Source organism: Centropristis striata, chromosome 12 (genome assembly GCF_030273125.1).
Source record: "Centropristis striata isolate RG_2023a ecotype Rhode Island chromosome 12, C.striata_1.0, whole genome shotgun sequence".
NCBI lineage: Eukaryota > Metazoa > Chordata > Actinopteri > Perciformes > Serranidae > Centropristis > Centropristis striata.
This window is the reverse complement of record NC_081528.1, coordinates 11,661,507-11,684,465: the sequence shown is the minus strand read 5'-3', so window position 1 is coordinate 11,684,465 and position 22,959 is coordinate 11,661,507. Positions and strand designations below refer to the sequence as shown.

The 22,959-nt window shown below is 39.4% G+C and overlaps 1 protein-coding gene across 1 annotated transcript in view; it reads right to left on the bottom strand.

Annotated features, from left to right (window-relative positions):
• Positions 1-22,959, bottom strand: part of LOC131981544 (LIM and calponin homology domains-containing protein 1-like) — a 91,490-nt gene that overhangs the window by 32,593 nt on the left and 35,938 nt on the right. The window contains exons 4-8 of the mRNA XM_059345877.1: positions 21,455-21,524; positions 12,744-12,850; positions 7,306-7,336; positions 2,251-2,361; positions 290-488 (exon numbers count right to left, since the gene is read on the bottom strand). Of these exons, the coding sequence (XP_059201860.1) occupies positions 290-488; positions 2,251-2,361; positions 7,306-7,336; positions 12,744-12,850; positions 21,455-21,524 (518 nt within the window). The remainder of the gene's footprint in view (positions 1-289; positions 489-2,250; positions 2,362-7,305; positions 7,337-12,743; positions 12,851-21,454; positions 21,525-22,959) is intronic.

The window sequence follows — 22,959 nt, the reverse complement described above, 5'->3', positions numbered from 1 at the left end:
GAACAACAGGCTTTATGACATTAGCACTAGAAGCACAATGCACCTCATTTATCTATAAACTATATCTGAACACCACAATTGACCAGAACAAAACTGCCAGTACTGAATTACTTCCCCTCCACAAGACATATGTGGAGTGGCTGAAATGACACAATGGCTACTGATTTAACCTGCAACCTTTAATATGAAGAGTGCTCATTCCAACCACAAGATGGCACTTTCATAACCAATTCAAACTAATGTTATATGTGAATATGAAAAAGTGTGTGAAGAGAAGACTATATCCTACCATCGCTGCTGCCGCGGGGGACCAGGACGTCCGGCGATGGGGTCTGTCGTGAGCGTGAGCCGAAGGAGTCCAGACTGTCGAACGAGTCCTCGCGGCCGTGCCGTGGCGGGGAGAGAGAGTCGCTGCGCTCAGAGTCCCAGCAGTCGATGTAGCCACTGTCCCGGATGCTGCGTTTAGGGCTCTCTGCCTCCTCCGCCTCCTGAACATTTAGGATCACAGGCCCAGGTTATTTCAAATGCACAGATCGCATACAATTTGTGGATACACAAGGAAGAGATACAGAACGTTTCATGCAAAGTACAGTTAAACTGTTGCTTTCTTTCACACAATATGTGAAGAAGTTGTTTCATTAAGTCCTTTTTTAATTAGATATTATTTACCAGTACAACTTGACACACAGTGCTGTAGCCTATCTCAAATTAATCTCCAGGTTCACAGTTTTCAGATTATGTTCATCATTTCTATGTGGCATTAATTGTTGACCTGCTATCCCCAATATCTCAAACACAGGCACAGAAATGGCGAAAAGTCATCATGCATTCAAATTAAGAGAGAAGTTAAAAGGGAAAACTTGTGTCTTGTTCTATAGAAACATCTTAGTGTAAGATTAACTTTGACTCAACTTCTTGCTCTCTATCACTCTCTCTTCACCTCAATCACCCCTCCCTACGCCTGTCTACAGTTGAAACATGTCTATGCAGCTAATGGAAGGTGGGGAAAGGCCTTTCCTGTCTACCAAAAGACTTCCTGTTCCTGACCCCTGAACCGGCCTGTTATGCAACTCCTAAACTTCTGATAACCTCTATTATTATGTTTTAAGCTGTACTGCCACAGAATTTCTTTGCTTTAACATGACATTGTACAGTAAAGGTGCATTTATCAAATAGCTGGGTTGGTCTAAAAATATTCCAGAAAATCAAATCACGGAGGTTCAACCTAAGGTAATTTTTTTTACCACAACAACCCACTTTTAATCAAATTGTTGCCTAAATTTAAAAGAAAAACGTGTTTTGGGAGGTTGGGAGACATATATCCCAAAACCTGAACAAAAAATAAATAAAAAATTGCTGGCTATTCCTGTGGTAAGGGAGGTGGTAAATTTTTTCCTGATTTGAGTGAACTGACCCTATAACTGATGCACTTACTCTGAGCTTTTCACAATAATAAAGCAGAGAAGTATGTACATGGGCCCAACATTCACCTGCTTCTTGAATTTCAACTATATATTTTAAAAAAGGTCCAGTTTCCATTTCATAAGCATTAAATGTGCCAGTTTAATCTTGAATGTGTCAGTCTGGTGTGTTTCCCAGTATTTATGATCTAATTTTATTATTAATGTCTGTTTTTGTTTCATAGAAACGTGGCTTTGTTTTGGTGAGCAGCAACATTTGAACATCTGGGAAAGTTATTCTGCTGAGTTGGCAGATATTTCTCAGTTTTATAGAACAGCAAAGGAACGTCACATAGTGAAATAAATTGCATGGGGGTGATATCATGGTTATGAGCTGTTGTCATTATGTGTCTGTATGTGTCTTGAGGGCTGCCTAAAGCTAACTTTTCTTTGTCCCTTTGGGTTAGTAAAGGGGTGGAACCAGTTTGACATGATTGACACAAGAGTCCAATTTACCAGAGGTCATATCTGGTCTTCGGGTGGGGGGTGTTACACACTGCCTGTGATCATTTCTGAGAAGTCTGTGTATTTAACAAACACACACTCATACAGTATATCCCAAAAGAAATGGTCCAGTATTTTGTCACGACAACTAGTTACTGCAGAGATCATATCTGTGACTTTCTGCACACAGGAAAAAAACCCTCACTCTTATCCTTATACCAGCTTTAGTTGCTAGGAGATGAGGAATACAGCGACAGAAACTACTGCCCAAATAGTGCCTGTACTTTAGATTTAGATTCTAATTATATTTGCAGGTCTAGACATTACTAAACATGACTTTGCAAACCTTTCGCATCTGTGACAGCAGGCCCTCGAACTCTTTCAGGTCCAGCGTGGGACCGTTGTAGGAGGTACAGCCGTTGGCAGCACGACCCAACCAGTAGATGGTGATTAGAACCTGAAAGGAAAGATGAAATACAGTCAGCCATTCAGATGACACTTTGTAAAGACAACAGTCCATCTCAGTGCGACATGAAAACAATGACAGATATGTACATAGTTACATTTTTTAACCAGACTAAGGGTTTGTTTGCTGTATTCACTCTTATTACCCATTTTGCCCAGATTCATTAAAAATAATAATTAATGAAAGATAACACATGTTATACTAAGTCATTCCCAACTTAAGGCTTCAGATGTCATATATGTCAGGAAACACTAACAGTGAGAGAACTCTTTAGGCTTGTTGCTAAAACAACAGCGACGCCGGTCATTCCAAGTCAATTCAAGTTCCCCACTGCAGTCAAAAAATGTCATATTGATACTCTGGGTCCAGACATAATGTCCATTACACTGTCAAGACAAAGCATGTCATTCAGGGTACATTGAGCCAATTTGTTTGAAGCCTGAGTTGGCTATTCCAAACCAATAATTGCCACAAAATTTGTAAAATTGGAAAACATTAGGGTAAGCTTTTCAGAAGACGATTGTGCAATTCAATCAAATGGATATGCAGTATTTTCATGTAGCAATGCAGGCCAACATATGAAACCTTTCCATTGTCTTCCTAATAGGTAAAATGGCTAAAAAAACTATATTTTGTCAGCTCATTGTTTTATTGAAGAAAGGTAAAATAGCATGAAGCACACACTTGAAAGTTCAAACTATTCACCACTCTGTTCCTTTCACTCGTGTCTCTACAAAATACAATACAATACAATACATCAATACAATCCAGCCTCTTTCCAAAGAAGTTGCATGTTAGCTAATGCGTCCTGCACAAACACGACAAGACTGAGCCATTGTTCTGATGCTGAAACCAGTCACAGGCACATCTCCTGCTGAAATACAGCATCCCTTCAGGGGTCACAGAGATTTATAGTTCCCTGTCAGCTATCTTAGCCCCGAGTGCATAAATTACCAGGTCGATCTCATTTTCTTTTCCGACACAATAAATCTGTAAAAATCAGTAGCTAAAGAAGGCCTCTGACTCTTGCTTGCAACCTGATGTCCCCAACTAATGCTGAATGTGGCTGGGGAAGTGAAGCTTGCTGCACTGGGTGTAAACTCCCTTTGGAGTCAGCTAAATGTCTAAAATGCAGAATATACAGATTGGCTGAAGCCACAGGGAGATCACACAGACCGGCACCTTTAGCACTGTTGGCCAAGTGTTCCCAGCTATATTTACTGTGTCCATGTCAACCAGCACTCCACAGGGATTGCTTTGATAAGAAAGCTCAGCGTGGCTTAATGTGTTTATTTCAGTCATACTGTCAGTGTAAACACCCTTTGCCGGCGTTCAAACACACTTGGAGGATGAGTAAAGGAACTGGCCTGCTGTTCAGGAGATGCACAAGTCTTTTCTGTGTGATGTGTGTGCTGATTCTGTACAGATTCCTGAGGGGAATTTCATCTATTTACCCTGAAGTAGAGAATCAGCCTCACTATGATTCAACTCTACAACAGAGGTGGGTTTCAAGGGGACCCTCCTTTTATGCACATTTCAGGTTCATACTTGTATTTTGGGCGTCTACTAGAACATGTTTACATGCTTTAATGTTCAAATAAACACCTTTTCTCAGACAACCCATTCCTGCTGCCTCTATTCACTCTTCTGTCAGAGATGCTCCATTCAAACATGTTCCAGCAGGAATGTAATCTGAAATTGGGGAAAAATTAACAACATCGCCAACCAAGATTACAGGTTTCCCAAATGTTAGCATGTAGCTACACGCAGCTGTGTATGTAATGTAATGGAACAAATGGCCATGTATAGAACCCCAGCACAAACTTAAGTTTTAGCAGAGAGTAGAAAAAAAAACTGTTGAGAAACAGAGTATTCAGAATGGTCTGGAACCGGAAGTTTTTGCTCATAGGGATAACTTTTAAATATGTTTTCTTCATTATTCTCAATTTTGGCCATGGTTAACATGAACATCCAACATTGTCATGTTACATATTTGACAGAAAATAAATTAAAGCATAACAGGTCCCATTTAATGCTTTGCTCAATGACACTCACCAGGGATCAAACCAGAACCCTTTTCAAATCTAGACAGTGAAAACTACTGTTGATAGATTTGCAGTTTTGTCATTTGTCATTATGTGAATTCAATGCACATGATATTTCACCTTGCTAACACAGAGAATGCCACTGATCTAGAGAGCTAAAGCTTCACTGCACCTGCTGTGGTGGTTTTCCAGTATCAGCACACTTTAGCACCCTGAGCAGCAGAGTTTATTGCTTCTGTGTCACCAGTATAATGATAATATCTGTGCCAGTCCCTATTGGAAGTGGGTCAGCACCAAATGTGTTTCAGTTGCTTACTAGTACGCTTTAAACAGATCCATATTGATCCTGTTTGCACAAACTGAATGGGAACACATCCCACAACTGTGCCATGCATGATTTAGACACGCAACACTAAACCAAAAACAAACAACTGTACAAAAACCGAAACTTGGACACGAGCACCAGACTATAGTACTTCAAAGAAAACAAGTCAGGGGAGTTCTGACTGACAGAAATATAAATGACAGGCCTGAAAGTGAAGTAATGCACAGCACCGCACTTGCTTTGGCTCTTCAGTTTCAGCAGCTGTCTGATCTGGCAGATGTGGAAAAACCTGTCAACGAGGTTCCATTGAAAAACAACAATCACCTCTTTGTTTCATGTGCACACACACTTGAGTGATGCATACACAAGGGTATGAATAAACCTCCAAAATGTCCCTACATTGTAAACAAACACAAGTGCATGCATGCACACATTTAAGCTCATGCCACTAAACCAGTCTGCAGACCTGTAGTGGTACATATAGATGCAGAGTCCCTAAACTAGCCATCATTACACACACATGCACTATCAGCCCTTCTCGTTCACACCTGCACTGCTAAACGATCATCTTGTGACTCCAGCAATATTTCAACCATGCCTGCAATACCCTCTGTTTACTTCAACATCCAATCTGCTAAACACCACATCAACTCAGCAAATTCTTCTCGGTGCAGTTCCGTCACCTCTCAATATGTGATGTGCTGCAGAGACAGCTGCTATGAAATCCTAGTCCTCAGTCTGCAGATCCATAGTGTTGTAGCATATCCTGGTAGCAGGTCCTGGCTAAAGCATCTAGCTGCTGGGAGTTTCTGGACCATTTGCTTTTGCTGCAAATGTTGGCTGAGAGTCCCTGTCAGCTAAATGAGCTAGCAGGCCAGCTCTGCAGCTCGACACATTAACTTGTATAGTGCACAGCAGCATCACAGAGAGAGAGGAAGAAAGGGAGAGAGAGAGAGAGAGAGAGAGAGAGAGAGAGAGAGAGAGAGAGAGAGAGAGAGAGAGAGAGAGAGAGAGAGAGAGAGAGAGAGAGAGAGAGAGAGAGAGAGAGAGAGAGAGAGAGAGAGAGAGAGAGAGAGAGAGAGAGAGAGAGAGAGAGAAGGCCTGCTCTGACTGCAGAGTGGGCAGGGCTTGTGCTCTACTTCTTAGCGTTTATAGAAAAAGACAAAGGGATTTTGAGGTATACTGAAACAGAAATAGACAACACTAGTACTGTAAAAATGGATAATTAAAAGGGAGACAGAACAAGAAATACACATAAAACAAAACAGGCAGAACAGGAAGAACGAAATCACATAAAAAATGTGGAAAAACAGAAAAAGGGGTTGAAAATACTAAATAGAGAAACTAGAGGGGCACTCTGAGAGTGCAGACCTCTGTCAAGGCCATGTCCTAGGGCTCTGTCTGGGACTTCTTTCTTAATACCACTCCAGCCTGCAGTGTGTGTGACTGCTACCGCATGCACCCACAACCATTTTGACCATGCATACATGCCTTATCCAACAGAGATCATTATTAATGACTTATTTTTTCTCTCTTGGTTTTAGTGATATTTGTGTTTTGGCAAGACAGCACCCCCATCAGCACACAAGTGGCAGTTCAGGCAGTGAGTGGTACTGCAGCGCAGGGGACAGCGAGAGGTTTTCCTAAATAAAAACCCACAAAATGATAATACATTCAGGCTAAGTTCTGTGAGAGGTTGATGAGGGAAAACCTGCTAAAATCAGGGAGACTTCTGTGAAGAGAATGTCACTCTTCAATGTCATACTTCAATGCATGCTCTTTGGTGGAATTTGTGTTTTCTGAATCTGTCCATGCATCCCCTATAATTTCAGGAAAGATTCAGAAAATATTACGAATTGGTTGGCTAAATGTGGTTGGTAATGAGAGCAGTGTTGTTATTTTCCTTCTTTTGTTGAACAGAGTGCTGCAGACACAGTCACCAGCTCAGATTGAGATCGTGTGGTTGGCGAGCAGTTTGTGACCTGCTTTATTTAATTACGTTTTTTCTTCTGACGCCATCCTTCTGGTTATAGCACTAGCTATATCCCTGGAACCACTGTTTTATTTATTCACTGCCTGCTCCCAGCGCTGTTCTCTATGTCCTATCTTGCAATCTTAACAAAAGTGAAGAATATTTTGTGCCTCTGCCTTGTGATTCTAATCTGCTCAATAATTTAATGGCTTCTATGCTACAACCGTCCACCAAGTTTCATGAAAATAAGGTCAGTATTTTTTCTGTAATCCTCTGTGACAAAAGGACAGACAATAGACAAACCCACTGGGGAAAAAAACCCTCCTTTGTTTGAGGTAATAAAGGGTAAAACTGACAATGTAAGTTGAAAGATAATGCACAAATAGAATAGGAAGATCAAATGCACAAACGTGAAATAATGAATTGAATGAGTAGAGCTAAAAGACAGAATAGACTATCTTTTGTGAGTGAACAGAAGTAGTAGAGCTGGAGTGTGTCAACCACAGCATAAACAGAAACACTGGACCATAATAACAGTTTACAACCAAACATACATTTAGCACACAAACAAATTATCCAGAAGTATCACTTACATTCTTGAGCTTTCGGCTGCAGTCACTTCCCCTGGGAGAACGAGAGAGAGAGGGACAGAGTGAGACGATGGTTTCTGGTGGTATTTAATGAAATTATGTCGCATAAAAATAACAGCAGACCAACCAAACTCCCACAGATCCATGCAAAACAGCAGCGAAAACAAAACTTATTGAATATACAGTACAGTATAGAGGAATCTGCAGAATGTCGCCCACGCAGGGAGAACTAACAGACTCTACTCTTGCATCTCTGGATCCAGTTTTTTGCTTTATTTATTTATTGTTTTTTGATTTATTTAATATATCCAGCAGTTATGTTCACTGGCTGCAGTTCGACTTCAGCTAACTTGAATAATGGAATATAAAGACCAAGGATGCCTCTAGATCTACCATTTTTCACCAGTAGTCTTTATTCAGACAGACAAATCCTTTTTTCACAGAAGTCAGAAGAGACAGATGTCACAGTAGTGGCCACATGGTTTGACTGCCAAGTGATCTCTGGGAGGTGCAGTGCAAAACTACCACAGCAGTGGCCACTTAGCACCACAGATGCTGCCAAAATGAAAAGATGTGGATCTTGCGGATGACCACTTGAAGCTATAAATGGGAAATGGAATGAAGCAGTTGTAAAACTGACCCCAATACACACTTGTGTTGTGGAAACCGATACTTCTAGAGGGAGACATGGCAGCACCAGAGAAATGGACTAAAACACACTAAAAGACAACATTCAAGAGTGGGATTTCGTCATCATCTCTCTTTTTGAAACTATGAGCATTAACCACTAAAGATATGGTCATAGGTGAAAAATCATTTTCAAAATGAAGGCACTGCTTAACTATGAAATATATCCCCAAAACAACTTATGAAATCAATTATAATACACACTGCTGTTTAAAAATGTTTAAAATCAAGCATCATTCCTGTAAACACAAGAAGTTGAAAGCCTTGAAAGAGACTCATCGGGTTATATGCTCTGCAACATGTGAAAGCCCAGCACCAGCCTTAGCAGACATCAATACATTCTCAAAATTGCCACTGGTTTGATAAGGAGCCAACGGAGAAAAGGTGGGAGTTGTGTGGCGATGGCTGCAGCGATTTTTTGGTAAGCAGGAAAATATGAGATTTTCAATATATTTCCCTCAATTAGCAAACCTTTTTTGGAAATATTAAGTTCACTTTACATGGACAGCAGACCACCTTATAAGGATATTGATTATCTATGGTTTATCAGAGGTCCTCTGCAAGCCTGTGTGACATAAGATTACCCATAACACCCTTCACTGTGTAGGTTCTTAGAGAGACACTTTAATGTTATTTTGGAAAAGCATATTTTCAGCTAAACAGGACTTACTTAATATATTGCACAACTGGGGATCCAAGTAAATTTATCTTGGAAAACATAATAATTTACAGATACAAAATAGCTTAGTATATTAAGTATTTCATCACATTGTATGGGGAATGTTTTGGCTAATACAGAAAACAGAACAGAGCTTTAAGAAGCTAGAAGAGGTCGATTTCGTTACATAATAGTATGATATTGTTATCAGATAAAAGCAACGACAACATCCGCAAAAAGTATAGAACGGAAAAATATAATGAGCATTTAGTTTTATTTCTAAACTGTAAGTCCTTAGTACATAATGTTTACAGCTAGTTTCCACTGCCTCAAAGCCCAGCTCACTCAACACATAAGTGACATCCAAATTACAGTTGCGTGTGTTTTCCAAGACAGCAGTGACCTGACAAAGAGAGGGGTGAAAAAGGAGGAGAAGAGCAAGGTGAAAGTAGCTGGAGGGAATTATCTGTTAACCCTTCCCCTCCTCCTTCCTCCTCCTCTTTTTCTGTCAGCTGACTAAATAAACAGAGACGTGTTTCTTTTCTCTGTTGTTATCATGGAGGACAGACCTGAAGGACAGATTCCAAAAGGTATTAGATCATATTTTGGAGCATATCCTTCCTTTTTTTTTTTACTGTCTCAATATCTTTGTCTCAGTCAGAGTATCTATTATTACTATTTTGGGGATATTACAGAACAGTTATACGTCAGCACATTTGCTACTTCTTAGATTTACTGAATTAATAAAGATTCAGGCACGGCACAACCAGTTTATTAGGGAAAACTTTAATGCTGCCTTGAAGGTGTTGAAAAAAAAAAAGAAACCTCCCAATTTTATTTAGTATTATTTAATATTTGAAATTATTTATTAGTCAGATTAAAGTATGAAATATTTCCCAGTAATTTTTGAAAATAAAGAGTAGTGGTAATTCAATGCTAAAAAGTATTAATGAATCCTTATGGGCTTGTGTTTTCTCTTTTAATTGTATATATTTTTTACCCAACTAAAGGACACGCACATTTAATTTGTAGTTTATTTTTTGCAGCATTTCAAAACTTTTGTGTAAAATTTACTAGACAGCTAAATGGAAACACAGCTTTTCTCTCCTCTCCTCTCCTCTGCCTGGCAAACTGTCACTTATCTTGGAAATCGATCTGTTTCACGCAGAGGAACAGGAGATATTTCAGGTCTGAGCTCATAGCGTATCAAAACCTGTCAGTCTGTACACCTTCATGTCCGATGCGGTTTCCTAGATGAGTAAACACCTGTCCAGAATCTCAGGGGAGAGAAGCACCGAAACTGCTTCCTGTCACGGGTACAAGCTAGAAGAAAATAGCATCCTGTACGACAGTATGTTACATAACAGATGGAAATACTGCAGGGCCTCTTAAACAATGACTCCAATGTTTCCTTTTCAGTTTGTGCTAACCGCCCTGATTGCCCATATATTCCTGATGATACCTCTAGAGTAGAGTGACTATTTTTTCAGTATGAAAATTATCTTTCACAGAAAAAGTCAATCCATTCCAGCTAATATGAAGCTTTAATAAGGGTCCTATTTTATTTTGACTTAATGGTGTACTTGATTTAATTTAATATTTTTTTTACAGTCTGTAGTCCTACAATTTGTTAAAAACATTAGTGTAGAAAATATAGAACACAACATATAGACACATTTCCGGGAGCTGCAGCATGTATTCATGTAAAAAACTACAGAGTCTACTGTACATTCACTTGCTATCTCAACCGCTAAACTCTCCTCTGCTCCACCTGCTCTCTCTCGTCCATTTACATAGCATTTCATTGCAGCTCATGCATTCATTACTTTCATGGATACAAATGAGCCATGACTCTTACATCACCGGCGATCACATTGGGTTTTAAATTTGTGATTATTGAATTTTCTGCATTGAGACATAATCTTAATTGGACACAGGAGAGCCTTGTGATTTTGCATGTAAATCTGATTGACATTGCCTTGTTCAGAGTACAGTTTGCAACCAGCAGTCAAAATGTTTTTCGTCCTGCCCCTTACAGGTAAGAACAGGGAATGACACCCTATGTGCCTGAATATCTCGAGCTACAAAAATATGTCCAAAGCAATAGTACAAAAAAAAGCAACATTTTATAATTACTGAAGAAATGTAAATTAAGTAAAATGAGCTATTACTTAAAAGAACACCTAGTGCACAGTTTGTTGCATGCATGCTGTGAAACAAAAGGCTCCATAAACAATAGTGTACACAAACACACATGCATACCCAACACACGATATCTCAGTGCTTTCAAAGAATTCCTTGTCCTTACAGAACCAGTCAAGCAACTCCTCCTGAGACCAGCTAAGATTAGCACGGTCCCCTCTCTCTCTCTCTCTCTCCTCATCTCCAGCAGCACCTTTTTAAGCCTTCTGTGAATGAAGCGTTGTTGATGCATGAGGACAGCACATGCCACACACACACCGACACACCCACACATTCACACAAACACAAACAGTATATACATAAGAAAAAAAAAACTCCATGCACTTGTCTTTGTTACCAAGCAACAATGTAGGAGTCATGGTTCAGTGAGAGAGTGTTGTGTTTGGACAGAGACCAGTTGTGTCAAACAGATATGGTATTGTTGCTTCACTGACACACACTCTACAAACTTCCACTGACTCTCAGTTAGTTATTTATGTTGGCAGTGAACGGGGTGATTGTTTGATGCACAGAATGGCAGGCAGGGGGACTGACGGAAAGTGACACACAGCCAGTGATACAGACAAACCATCTATTAACACACAGTTGTTTTCATCATCATTGTGTTCATCTTCGACGACACTCGGCCCATCCACTTAGCAAAATACAAGCCTTCATTTATTATCAAACATATGCACACAAAAGCACAAAACAGTAACCAAATGGACTGTAAGATGAGACTCTGGGACAGTTCTGGGACACGGGATATTTGATCATCCAACTGCATGAAAAATTTGAACACCATTTGCTGATGAAGATCATGTGACAAAAGTCAAATTTTGTCAACCACAACCTAGGCCTTCATTGCCGTCTGCTCATATATATTCTTGTAGAATAAACAGTGTTATCCACCACACTGCATCAAAATAGGGCTGCATTTTCCAAAAACTCTTGCTCCTCTGGCTCCTTGAACACATTGCTGCTATTAAAAAACAAACTGTAAATGCTTTACATGTTTTCGTTTTGAAAGCAACAGCAGCCTTTTTGTGCTTGTGCACTAAAGCGCTAAAACCTCAAACCTCTATTTCACCAGGCAAAAGTCCACTTTAGATCATCATCAGTCATAACACTGTTTTATGTTGCCTCCAGGTCTCTCTTCAAATACCAAACAAGAAAAAAACACTGAGACACAGAGCACAAAAGTCTTAAGATGGAATTTAGCCTTAAAATACACAAGGAAATTCCATTTATCAAGTAAACATCCAAATAAATAGGAAATAAAAATATGTGTTTAAGTGCCAAATGACCTTTACAATTGACTTGAATTAACCAACAGTAATCAATTCAGACAGACAGTGTAATGAAATCAAAATCTAATCCAAAATGATGCATATATGTATATACACTTGTTGACATGGTGTGTAACGTATGACGATGTTTAAAACATATTATTCCAACACATGGCTTAAATTATGAGACCTACCAAGGGACTGCTGAAGAATTATAGCACCGAGCTAACACTGGTGCAGTAAATCAAATAGTAATATTTATAATATCATACATGATCCCTTACAAATTAATAAACTACAATTATCACACAGTTGTATCCTCCGCCAACCAGTCAAGTTGCAATTAAATTCCATGTCTGTCCAGACTCATACGAAGCTATGACAGCAGACAATGCTTCAAATATGGATGTTGCTGCGAAGAAGCTACAAATTCTAAAATGTGGATGCTTCACACACATCTTCAACCTGGCAGTAAAGAAGATCTTTGAAAAAATTCTCTCCAGGCGATCTTGAGATTTTGGTCATGTTTATATGCTTGGGAACAGAATTGAAAGAAACACACACATACACCAACACACACACACACCTGTTGAGCAGTGAGGTAACACTGAAGCTTTGAGACTTACTTGGCAGTGGGGCGTGTCGATGTGTCCTGCAGGTCTCCAGGGTCAAACAGCTGGGAGCCTTTCAATCCCAACTCCTCACAGCCGCGCAGAAACACACTGAGGTTGTCCTGTACAGAACACACACAAATGCACACACACGGTTTCATCAGGATAAATACGCTGTTGGCAGAGACAGAAGGCAACATGAGGTCAGGTCCATTAACTGCACCTGATCTTAACTTAAACACACCCATGATACTCAGTCTCTCACTGATTCACTTAAAATCATACAGAAATACACTGCTGGCACTTCTGAACCGCAGCAAGGAAAAGTAAAATCTGGCTCATTAAGCATTGTACACATTGTTAATTTCAATACGGACACACACCTACACATTTCAATTTCAAACAAGTTGTGCATCTATTGTCACTGACATAATGTCTTACCCATATTAACCCTATCCTTAACAGAAACCCAACTTCAACCTTTACAGACGATTGACAAACTGTCCTAATAGTCCAAAAATGTCCTTATTCTTAATTAATTTGGGTCCTCACAAAGACATACAAGAACAAACACTCACAGATAATAAGCAGTAAGGTCAAGATGCTCTTCATTTACTGCCCATTAAGTCTCACTCTCTCTGACACACACATACACACACTTCTGAACAACTCAACGAGGTCTCTCCATCAGTTAAACACACACACACGTTGGCCAGAGATGTAGAAGTACTGTGTAAGTACAAGAGATGACAAGAGACCTATTTTACTGATTAGAAGATGATGGACTCTCTTGTCTTCCTTCAGACAGCCATGCAAAGACACACACCACATATACACACACACACATAACATGAAAATCAGGATACCTGCTAGACAGAAACATGACACCATCAGGGTTTGTGAACAGCTCCGTGCGTCTCCTCTCTCAAATTACTCCAACTTTCACTCTTCACCTTTTGCTTCGTTTAAGTGGCTTCCTTCTTTATCTTCCCTCTTCACCTGCTTTTCCTCAATCATTCCTTCTTTCTCTTCTTACCCACCTTTCACTCTCTCCCCATCTTCTCAGTCGTCCTCCCTCTCTCCTCTCTGCTCTCAGACAAACTCTTTGTTGGATGCAACCTGAGCCGAGGTCTCCTCTCCTGTTCCCAGGTTCTCCCTCTCTTTGTTTCTATGGTTCTCTCTCCGTCAGAGGGCCACAGCCAAAGCCCTTCCCTCTCTCTGTCTCTGCCCACTCTCTCGCTCTCTCCCTTTCTCTCTCTCTCTCTCAGGGTGTCACCATTTCCCCTCCACCCAGATTGTCCCAAGCACTCTCTCTCTCTCTATCTCACACAGCAAAACACAAATATAATATGCTACATTAACATACAAAATGCACACATTTAGACACTATTCTGTTTCAAATCTATATAATTTCAAGTGTTCAGACACACCAATAGACTTTTTTATATGTACACACTAGCTGGTGGAAGAATACATGCATGGCTACAAATACATAAACAAACTTGAAAACACTTATTCTCACGATCCTTTCCATTTGTAGCAAAACACCCCCTCCAAACCCACCCTGCAGCTTCCTGTGTTTTTGGGAGTCCGCCATCTCTGCTCTCGTGGTGAGGCAACTCCACCCACCCACATTCACACACACCCATACACACACACACACCCATACACTCACGGCCATCTCCATGAGAGGTCACAGCAATCTCTTCCACTGACAGTTTAACTCCAGGGAAGACAAACCTTCAGTGGGTCTCACAGACTGCTGAATGCCAATGCCATATTTGACTTCAAAATAAATAGCTCTAGTTCAGTTGCATCCAATTATTGATATATTAATAATACTTTTTTCAAAAATGAATTATCACTTGTGGAACAATACAGGACTCTCTCAGGGTGGGGACAGAGTTACAGAGTTTGTAACAGGGACTCACAAACTTTTTATGTCCAAGTAGACAGAGCCAAATATGACCCTAATATCCCCAAAGGATGACATTCTGTAGTAATTTTTAACAACTGTGAAGATGACTTGATATAAATGTATTTACAAATCACATTTATGAGGCTTTAAGCGACCTGTGCTGATACTAGAAGGTGAAGTTAAAAACACTGCAGAACACTGGATGGTAACACTTTCTATGAAGACTACATCTATAGTGCATTATGAGCGCATTCACAGTGAATTATAATGCTCATTATAATCAATCATAATGCATTATTACTGCATTCATAAACACATATAAAGCTCCATGATGCACTATATCAACAGTTATAAATATAGCTTATAATGAGCTAATCATGATGTTTCATTGTTGGCGTTAAGTAAAGTGTAACACATTTTCATTAGCTATACTGCATTATAGATGCGTCTATATGAACCTCACTTTACTTAAAGCATACATTGATCATTTATTTATACTTATGGCATCCTATGAGTCCTTATAACAATTGATTGTTGAGGTGTGTGTATAGAGGGGTATGAGTAGTTGTAATGTATTATAAGCCTCATCAGTCAGCCTGTAGTTTATAACCAGTCAAGAGCACTCATAAGACATTTGGATTTATAAGTCATTATAAGCTATATTTATAACTGTTGATATAGTGCATCATGAAGCTTTATATGTGTTTATGAGTGCAGTCATAATGCATTATGATTGATTATAATGAGCATTATAATTCACTATGAATGCGCTCATAATGCACTATAGATGTAGTCTTCATAGAAAGTGTTACCCAATTTTTTTTATTCACTCAACCCAGATTAAAAAAAAAAAAAACAACACTGTACACTACACCATACAATTAACACAGTGCAGATGTTCCTCTGTTTGATTACTGATGATAACTGAAAGTGTCGCGTTGAAGATAACCGTTTCCATGAGTAAGTGTACTTAATCTAAAATTGGAGTTGCTGGCTAACAGTGGAAGACAACAGAAACATTGGACAGCGGTCATCTTTTGACTTGTGTGCTCAGTTAACCTTGTCTGCAAACATGAATGTTCATGCTTTAGATTATAAATAGCAAAACAGAAAAGATATCACTGACTGAATAAGTAATAATCAAATTCTTAAATATTAAATCACTTTGAAACAAGAGCTGCAGTCAGAGCTGTACAGCAAGACACAGCCACAAATCGTGCATCTTTGATAACAGACAATGACTACAACAGACAGACGTTCTTCTATGAAATCAAGCCACATACATTATAAATAATCATGATAACATTTAGCCATAAACAAACAAAAGATGTTTTATCTCGTTTTCTATTACTATCTTGCACCCTTCAGACGTACCCTACAACATGTTGTGCAATCTTCAACTATAGGCACTCCAAAGAGTTATGTTCAGCCCTCAGGAGCTGTTTGATAAGGAACCACCAAGGAAACCATAATTCTAAGAGTATTCATCAAAAAGGGAGCACTTGAGAAGTTGTAGCCAGGGGCTAGATGGGAATCTGGTGGCGTTGACAACAACAGTCTCAGCTATCACGGAGTGACTTCTACTAACTTCAGCAGCTAAGCAATTTCAACCCAAAATTCTATTTTCCAGCTGGTATTTCACACGGTCTGGAATAGAAATAACAAACACTGAAATAAACAAGCCAGCAGATAATTAAACCGGCTCATTTAGTAGCAACTTGCAGGATAATTTAGTGGGTGTTTGGTATGTGCGCATGTATGTGTGTGTGTCTTAAGAAGTGAGCGTAACTTTGTGGTGATTTACAGGTCACTGCCACAGGAAACTGGGCGTCTACCGCAAAGACATGACTGACAGCTGAATGTGTTTGTAGAAGGATTGGGAGGTAGGAGCTTTACTCCGACACAAAGCCCTCGATACCCTGTTCCCACCTCTAAATGAAGTCACAATAAATTTGGGCAAAAGTTATCTCTGGTGTGGAAATACAAACATTGTGGTAAAACTGACATTGAGATAAGCAGTAAAAAAGGTGCACTGATGAAAAATCAAGGGCCATCAAAACAGCATTTACAAACAGCCTTAATACATTTTAATGTAAAGTGTTTTTTAAATCAGCAAAAAGTTTTGCCAAAAGTCGTCAGTATAACTGGCTGTGTAAATGATGCTGGTTACTTTTGTGTGTGTTTGTGTAGTGTACCTAAATCTGTATGAGTGTGTGTGTGTGAGAAAAATAAGAGCCTGGGATCAATATCTGACTGCCATGATCAGACCACCAGTTTCTCAGGGAAGAGGATCAGAACTAACGCCCTGATTTTAGACCTTGACAAAATCCAGGGAAAGCTGCCCAGGATGAGAAAACAACTTTGGTGTCAGTAAGATATGTACTTAATTATTTTTCTCTCTGCCAAGGATAACACCAAAAAGTAAGGTAAGCATGGTTAATGGGAGAGCCTCAATATGCTGCACTGTGCTGTGCACTGTGTTCTTAATGTTCTTCATTCAGAAGTCACCTGTTGCATAAGCTGTAGTGAAATTCAGTGTTTATAGATACCCTAAACATATTACAAACATGTATATATATGTTCATATGTATTACTAGGCATTCTCACTTAGTTAGACCAGTGTATCAGCTAATATTAGCTAACTGCAGTTATATTACTATCTGTAAGCATATTTTCCTCAATAGGTAACAATAACCAGGCACCCCTAGTCTTTACTTATTTAAAAGAAAAAATATATTAGTATCAGCCTAAAAAAATCCAGTATTGGGATAGGCTAAATAGTACATGCTTGTGTTGTTTCATTTATTCTCTTTTAACCCTTTATCAGGCAAAGAACCGTATTTGGTAACTTCAGCGGATATCCAAAATAAAAAATAAAAATATTTTGAGAAAAAAGTAGCAAATTTACTAGATTAAAGTGGCAGATCTACAAGAAAAAAAGTTGCGACTTCTTTCGCACAAATTTGCCACTTTAAATCTCTTAAATCTGCGACTTTTTTTCTTGTAGATTTGCCACTTTAATCTAGTAAATTTGCAACTTTTTTCGACCCCATTTTGATATCCACTGAAGTTACCAAATATAGTTATTCGCCTGATAAAGGGTTAAGTAAAAAGGCCTGATTATATCCAAGATATAAACTGAGAAAATGGTCTTCGGCATGACTGACAGGGCTCTGAAAAGCTCTCACTGTACCAAGGGTAGCTGAATTATCTCAAGATACTAATGATGCATACAATCCCTAAGATGGACATGAAAACTGAAAATCCCCAAAGCTGGAATTACAAGGGGTTTACATAACAGCCTGAAGTAGTTGTTTTTTTTCATGTGCGTCACTGTTGCCCTAAACTTTATGTCTGGAAAACAACACATTTTTAAACGTGAATTACTACCATTCAACTTGCAGGGCGATCTCCACTACGTGTCTGTTTACACACCGTAAAACATGAGCATACCAGTCGACCCAGAGACGGCTGGGAACAGAGCACGCAACAACCAACCTGTTCAGACGAACACTGAGCCATACAGGCCAAGCTGCCAAAGCACTGAGGTAGCTGCTCTAATTACAAAACAGCTAAACTCCTCAGAGACTCATTTTCCCATTAGCCCCCAAACAGGAAGAGGAAGGGGGAGTAGCCTGTGTTTTATTACGATGGTCCAGATAACAGCAGACCCCTTGTTTTATGCATTTCTCACCTCTTTAATCACAGCCAAGTGGAAGAAAAATCCCTGTAAAGCCACAGGAAGAGGCTAAGAGACAGCATTATGAAATCCCCAAAGTATAGAGGGTCAGATTGTTTAGACTGGAATAAAACCAGCAGGTGTGATTTTTTCACTTCTACTGTAAACATGTTTACGGTAGATGATTAGTTAGGGTCATGAAATGTTTTGCCCTGCAACTGCACTGCTTCTCATTCAGCCAATAAGAGCGGTTGTTTTTCACCAGTCACAAACTTGCGTCCCAAACTAGCAAACACTTTAACAATCACAAAATCTTGTAAATATCCTCTAATACAACACAAAATGAATCACCAACTCATTTAAACTCTAAATAAATATGAATACGTTTCACAAATGGTACCATTTGTTCCTGCATTTGTATAATATTGCTTTTTATTACATAGTGTTGGCGTTAATGTATCCACCTGCTTGATGTGGATTAAGAGTGAAATTTAGACACATAGCCTGCAAATGCAAATCAAATTCTCTCATTTAATTTCAGTTTGAGTTTGACACTAAACCCTCAATTAAACAACTTGTAAAAGTCAATAGCGGCTTTCAACCAGTGCAGGTGAACTGATTACAGTCAATTAGGACACAAATAAAGAGAATTACATGAAGGAAAACGTAGAACAGAGGATAGTACAACCAGATGAAGAAAATAAGCCAAAAAGCAAAAAAAACAAACAAGAAAATTACTAAGATGGAGTGAGCAGCACAGAAGCTCTTTGGTTTAAAAGCTCTAACAGGATAATCAATTGTTATTCTAACAGTGATTGCATGGCAGGGGAAAGGCCTGTAAAGAATGTGGCTGTGTAATTATCCGACACTTGTAAAAAGCCAGAGAAGGCTCATTGGCAGCCATTAGTGACGCTATGAGATAAGAAAAGCAATTCCAGCCCAACTCAGACTTCCTGGTCTGTTCTGTCATGCTGTGGTCCAGATAATACTCAATTCTGCTTACACTTGTATACCATCAACATGTTTAACCTCCTTTGTCTGTCATTACTGCGGCAATCCCTCTTCTGGGCCTTGCCGGTGAAACTTCTATTAAGATAAAACATGACAGGTATCTTTAGTCTTTGTTGTTATTTGATAACCTCTTAGAAATAAAACAATTTGTATGGAGTCAAGTCAAAAGAGCATAAATGTTAAAGCCTTAATGAGTGAAAGATAATGTCTTTAAAAACAACCTGAAAAGTGACCTATCAAACCACTGCTGATAGTGTTTCCAATTTTAAATACAAAATACTTTTTTGATTATTTGGTCCGCACCAGGCAGTACAATTGTTACATTGTAGCATACAGACTGCGTGTGGTCCGTGTTCACACATGCAAACGAACTACATTGGTCTGAATGACGTTTCTTCATCTTCCGGTGGAAATAAGCGCCAAAATATCCTCTATTTATCTTGTTATAACGAGATACTATTACGTTATAATATAGCCCTAATAACAAAACGAAACGACAAGCAAGAATTGGGCGTTCCCGGTGGCACACCTGGTAGAGCACGTACCATAGAGGCATTGTCCTCGTAAGCGGGCGGCCCGGGTTCGAATCCGACTCGGAGCCCTTTCCCGCATGTCTTCCCCTCTGTCTCCCCCTTCACTCTGTCCTATCAATAAAGCCCAAAAATGGCCCAAAAAATATCTTAAAAAAAAAAAAAAAAAAAAAAAAAAAAGAATAGGCTATGGCTCATTTGGAAGATTTAATTAAATTCTACTTTAACCTTGGTTTGAGACATGGTGAGATTCTACAGTGAGACCACCTCTTTTTGGAGGTCTCGGTCCACTTGATTTAGTGCGCACTGAGTGCGATTGATGCTTTCACACCGACGAAAACGAACTGAACTAAGAGCTTTTGGTTCGAATGGACTGTTTAGTGCGCACCAACTGCTGTTTGTGTGAAAGCACCCTTAAAGACAGTTAGGAATGCAACTGAGAGCTCAGTTAGGAAGGACAGAGAGATGCAAGTACATTTAGCGTGAGCTCCAACGTGATCAACTTTCAGTGTGCCTCTGTTGACGTGCCGGTCCTGTTCCTGAAAGGTCACTTCATCCAGATCAAGGTCTTAGGTTGTCATGAAAGGGCTCCACTGTATTGCACTGTACTCTACTCTGAAATGTATCAGTGTTCAGGTCTACTGAAACTCAGGGTCTCTTTCAAAGCCGACGGCAAACTTAAGGTTCTTAAATAAAACCACTGACAACAACGTACATTATTCAGTTCAGGTTGTGATCTTTGGAGAAAATTCCTTACTGCTCAGATGAAAAACTACTCATTGATTGCAAGTCAAACAAATTTAATTAAGTCAAAGAAATATGATGAGAAGGCAATAAACTATATTGGAATGTATGCCCCTACAAACATTTTATGTTGTGATCAAGAGTTTTTTAAACATAGGGAGTCTACAAATGATCTATGTCACTGGAAAACTGAACAATAAATGAGCCGTTTAGGCTCCTGATGGGCACCTTGGCTGTGAGGTCTGAAACTGATCTTTCAGCTGCAGGTATCTGTAATCAAACCCTGATAACACACCTGGCACTGTATAATGCATGTCACATGATTATTGAGTATTTATCACTCAGACTAAAAGAATCTGGCAAACTGACCAAATTTCATAAAAAAACATATATAATCTGAACAGGCAAATACCAGCAATTAAGTTATACTTCATATGTGGTAGTAAGTGGCATATGAAAGGGCTGGTAACCTTTAGGTCACCTTTCTGCTTTGGAAACCTGCACAGATATCAAAGCAATAATTGGAAGTTATAAGGCCACCATACAGTACAACCCCAAAGCAATGTCATGTATAAAGTTCTGCACTTTTGCACTGATTTCAGAAACTTTTCAAGATTAGACAGCACTGACTGTTTCTGGGCATAGGACTGTCTAAACTCCCTGGAAAGGGAGAGACACTGATAAAAAGAAAAAGACAGAAAGGAAAAAAGGGGAGGAGGAGACGCAGACACAGACAAGTGTGACAAGGAAGGAAAAGAGATAGCATCAGAAAAAAGATCCAGGAGGATCAAAAGACTGTCTTAAGTTTTGGTGAAAATGCTCTCAGTAAGGGTAGAGGACTTACCAGGCCAGCTATGGGTGTTGGAAGTCTGTTAATTTTCTTCACTAGTCCAGGTTTAATAGAGCTCAGCAACCTGACAAAAGACAAAGAGGAAAGAAGACATCACAAGCTGAATTTTATTGAAAAAAAACAAAAAAGCAGACTTATGCCTTTGAAGTTTGTCTTCATGACAACTTGTGGTGAATATTTCAGATGATGCACTGCAAAGTTAGTTTGTACCCAGCTCATGCAGAATACTAACTGCAGGCAAAAAAGATAAAGAGTGTGTGAAATTGTCTGTGTGTGTGTGTGTGTGTGTGTGTGTGTGTGTGTGTGTTTCTTCAGAGTAAAGAGGGGGAACAAAAAGGGAGAAAGAAACATTTTTGACGGTCCCACAGTGGCGTCTGGAAGGTTTATAATGACACAGATACTAAATCAGAGTGGAGAACCGGTGCTTCTCCTTCCTCCCGCTGGGAGCTGTTAAATACTTCCAGTACACTTCATATCACAATGAACTGCACATGTGAAGAGGTATGACCTTCTGTTTTTATCTGTCATTGCAAACACACAAAAGGTAACATTTTTTTAGATAGTTAGTTTGTATTCCTGCAGCTTGTCAGTCATGAACAAGCGACAGTGTAAGAGTTCCCTGTCTCCCTCTTCCTCTCTCTCTCGGTCTCCAGTTTCATCTTTTGTGTGTGTTTTCATCAGAGGAAGCACTGTAATGATTCTGCACTGTAAAGGAAAAACCCACCCTTGGATACTCTTACAGTATTAGATATCAGCTGTCCTGTGATGTTGATCGCATTCCAGCAGGTATTTTGCAATGAACTGCTGTAATTTGGCTTTTTAGTGAACTCTCATTCCCTCAGCCTGTCTCATCCACTGCAGCTTCAGTAGAGACTTCCTGCCGTACTGTATGTTTCCCAGAATAACTTTCAACAAACCCAGGAGAAGGGTGTTCTCAGTGCTACATACAATATGTGTAGGTGGGGAGAGTGGGCAATGGCAACAGTGAAGACAATATTTCCACTCTTGAAAAAGTGACTGGAATGTGAATAATGTTGAAGCTTTATTGCTTATTTCCCCACCAGAATAGCAAAGTCAGCCCAGTGGATTTCTCGCTTTCATCATCTCTTCTTGGCACAGATGGCTCTGTATATTTCTTTGCCCCAAACAATTTCTGTAAACAAAAAATCCCAGTGTACCCGTAATGAAAATAATCCAAATATAAAATCACATTTTTAGCCAGTTATCTGCAACAATCTGTGGCTCATTTGTGACCACTAAAGCCTGCTACGGTACAAACTTGTTACAGCATTAAGAGGAAATAGGAACGACTGCAAGAGTGAGAGTGCTATCCTGTATTTTAAAACACAGACACTATCAAAACAGACGAAGTACAATCGAAACACATACATCATCCTATTAGTATATACAGGGACAAACACACTTCCTGGTGCCTTGTGTTTAGGAAACAGAGGAAGAGGTTGCAGGGCATTTGGCTTGTAGAATTAGTGACATTCAAA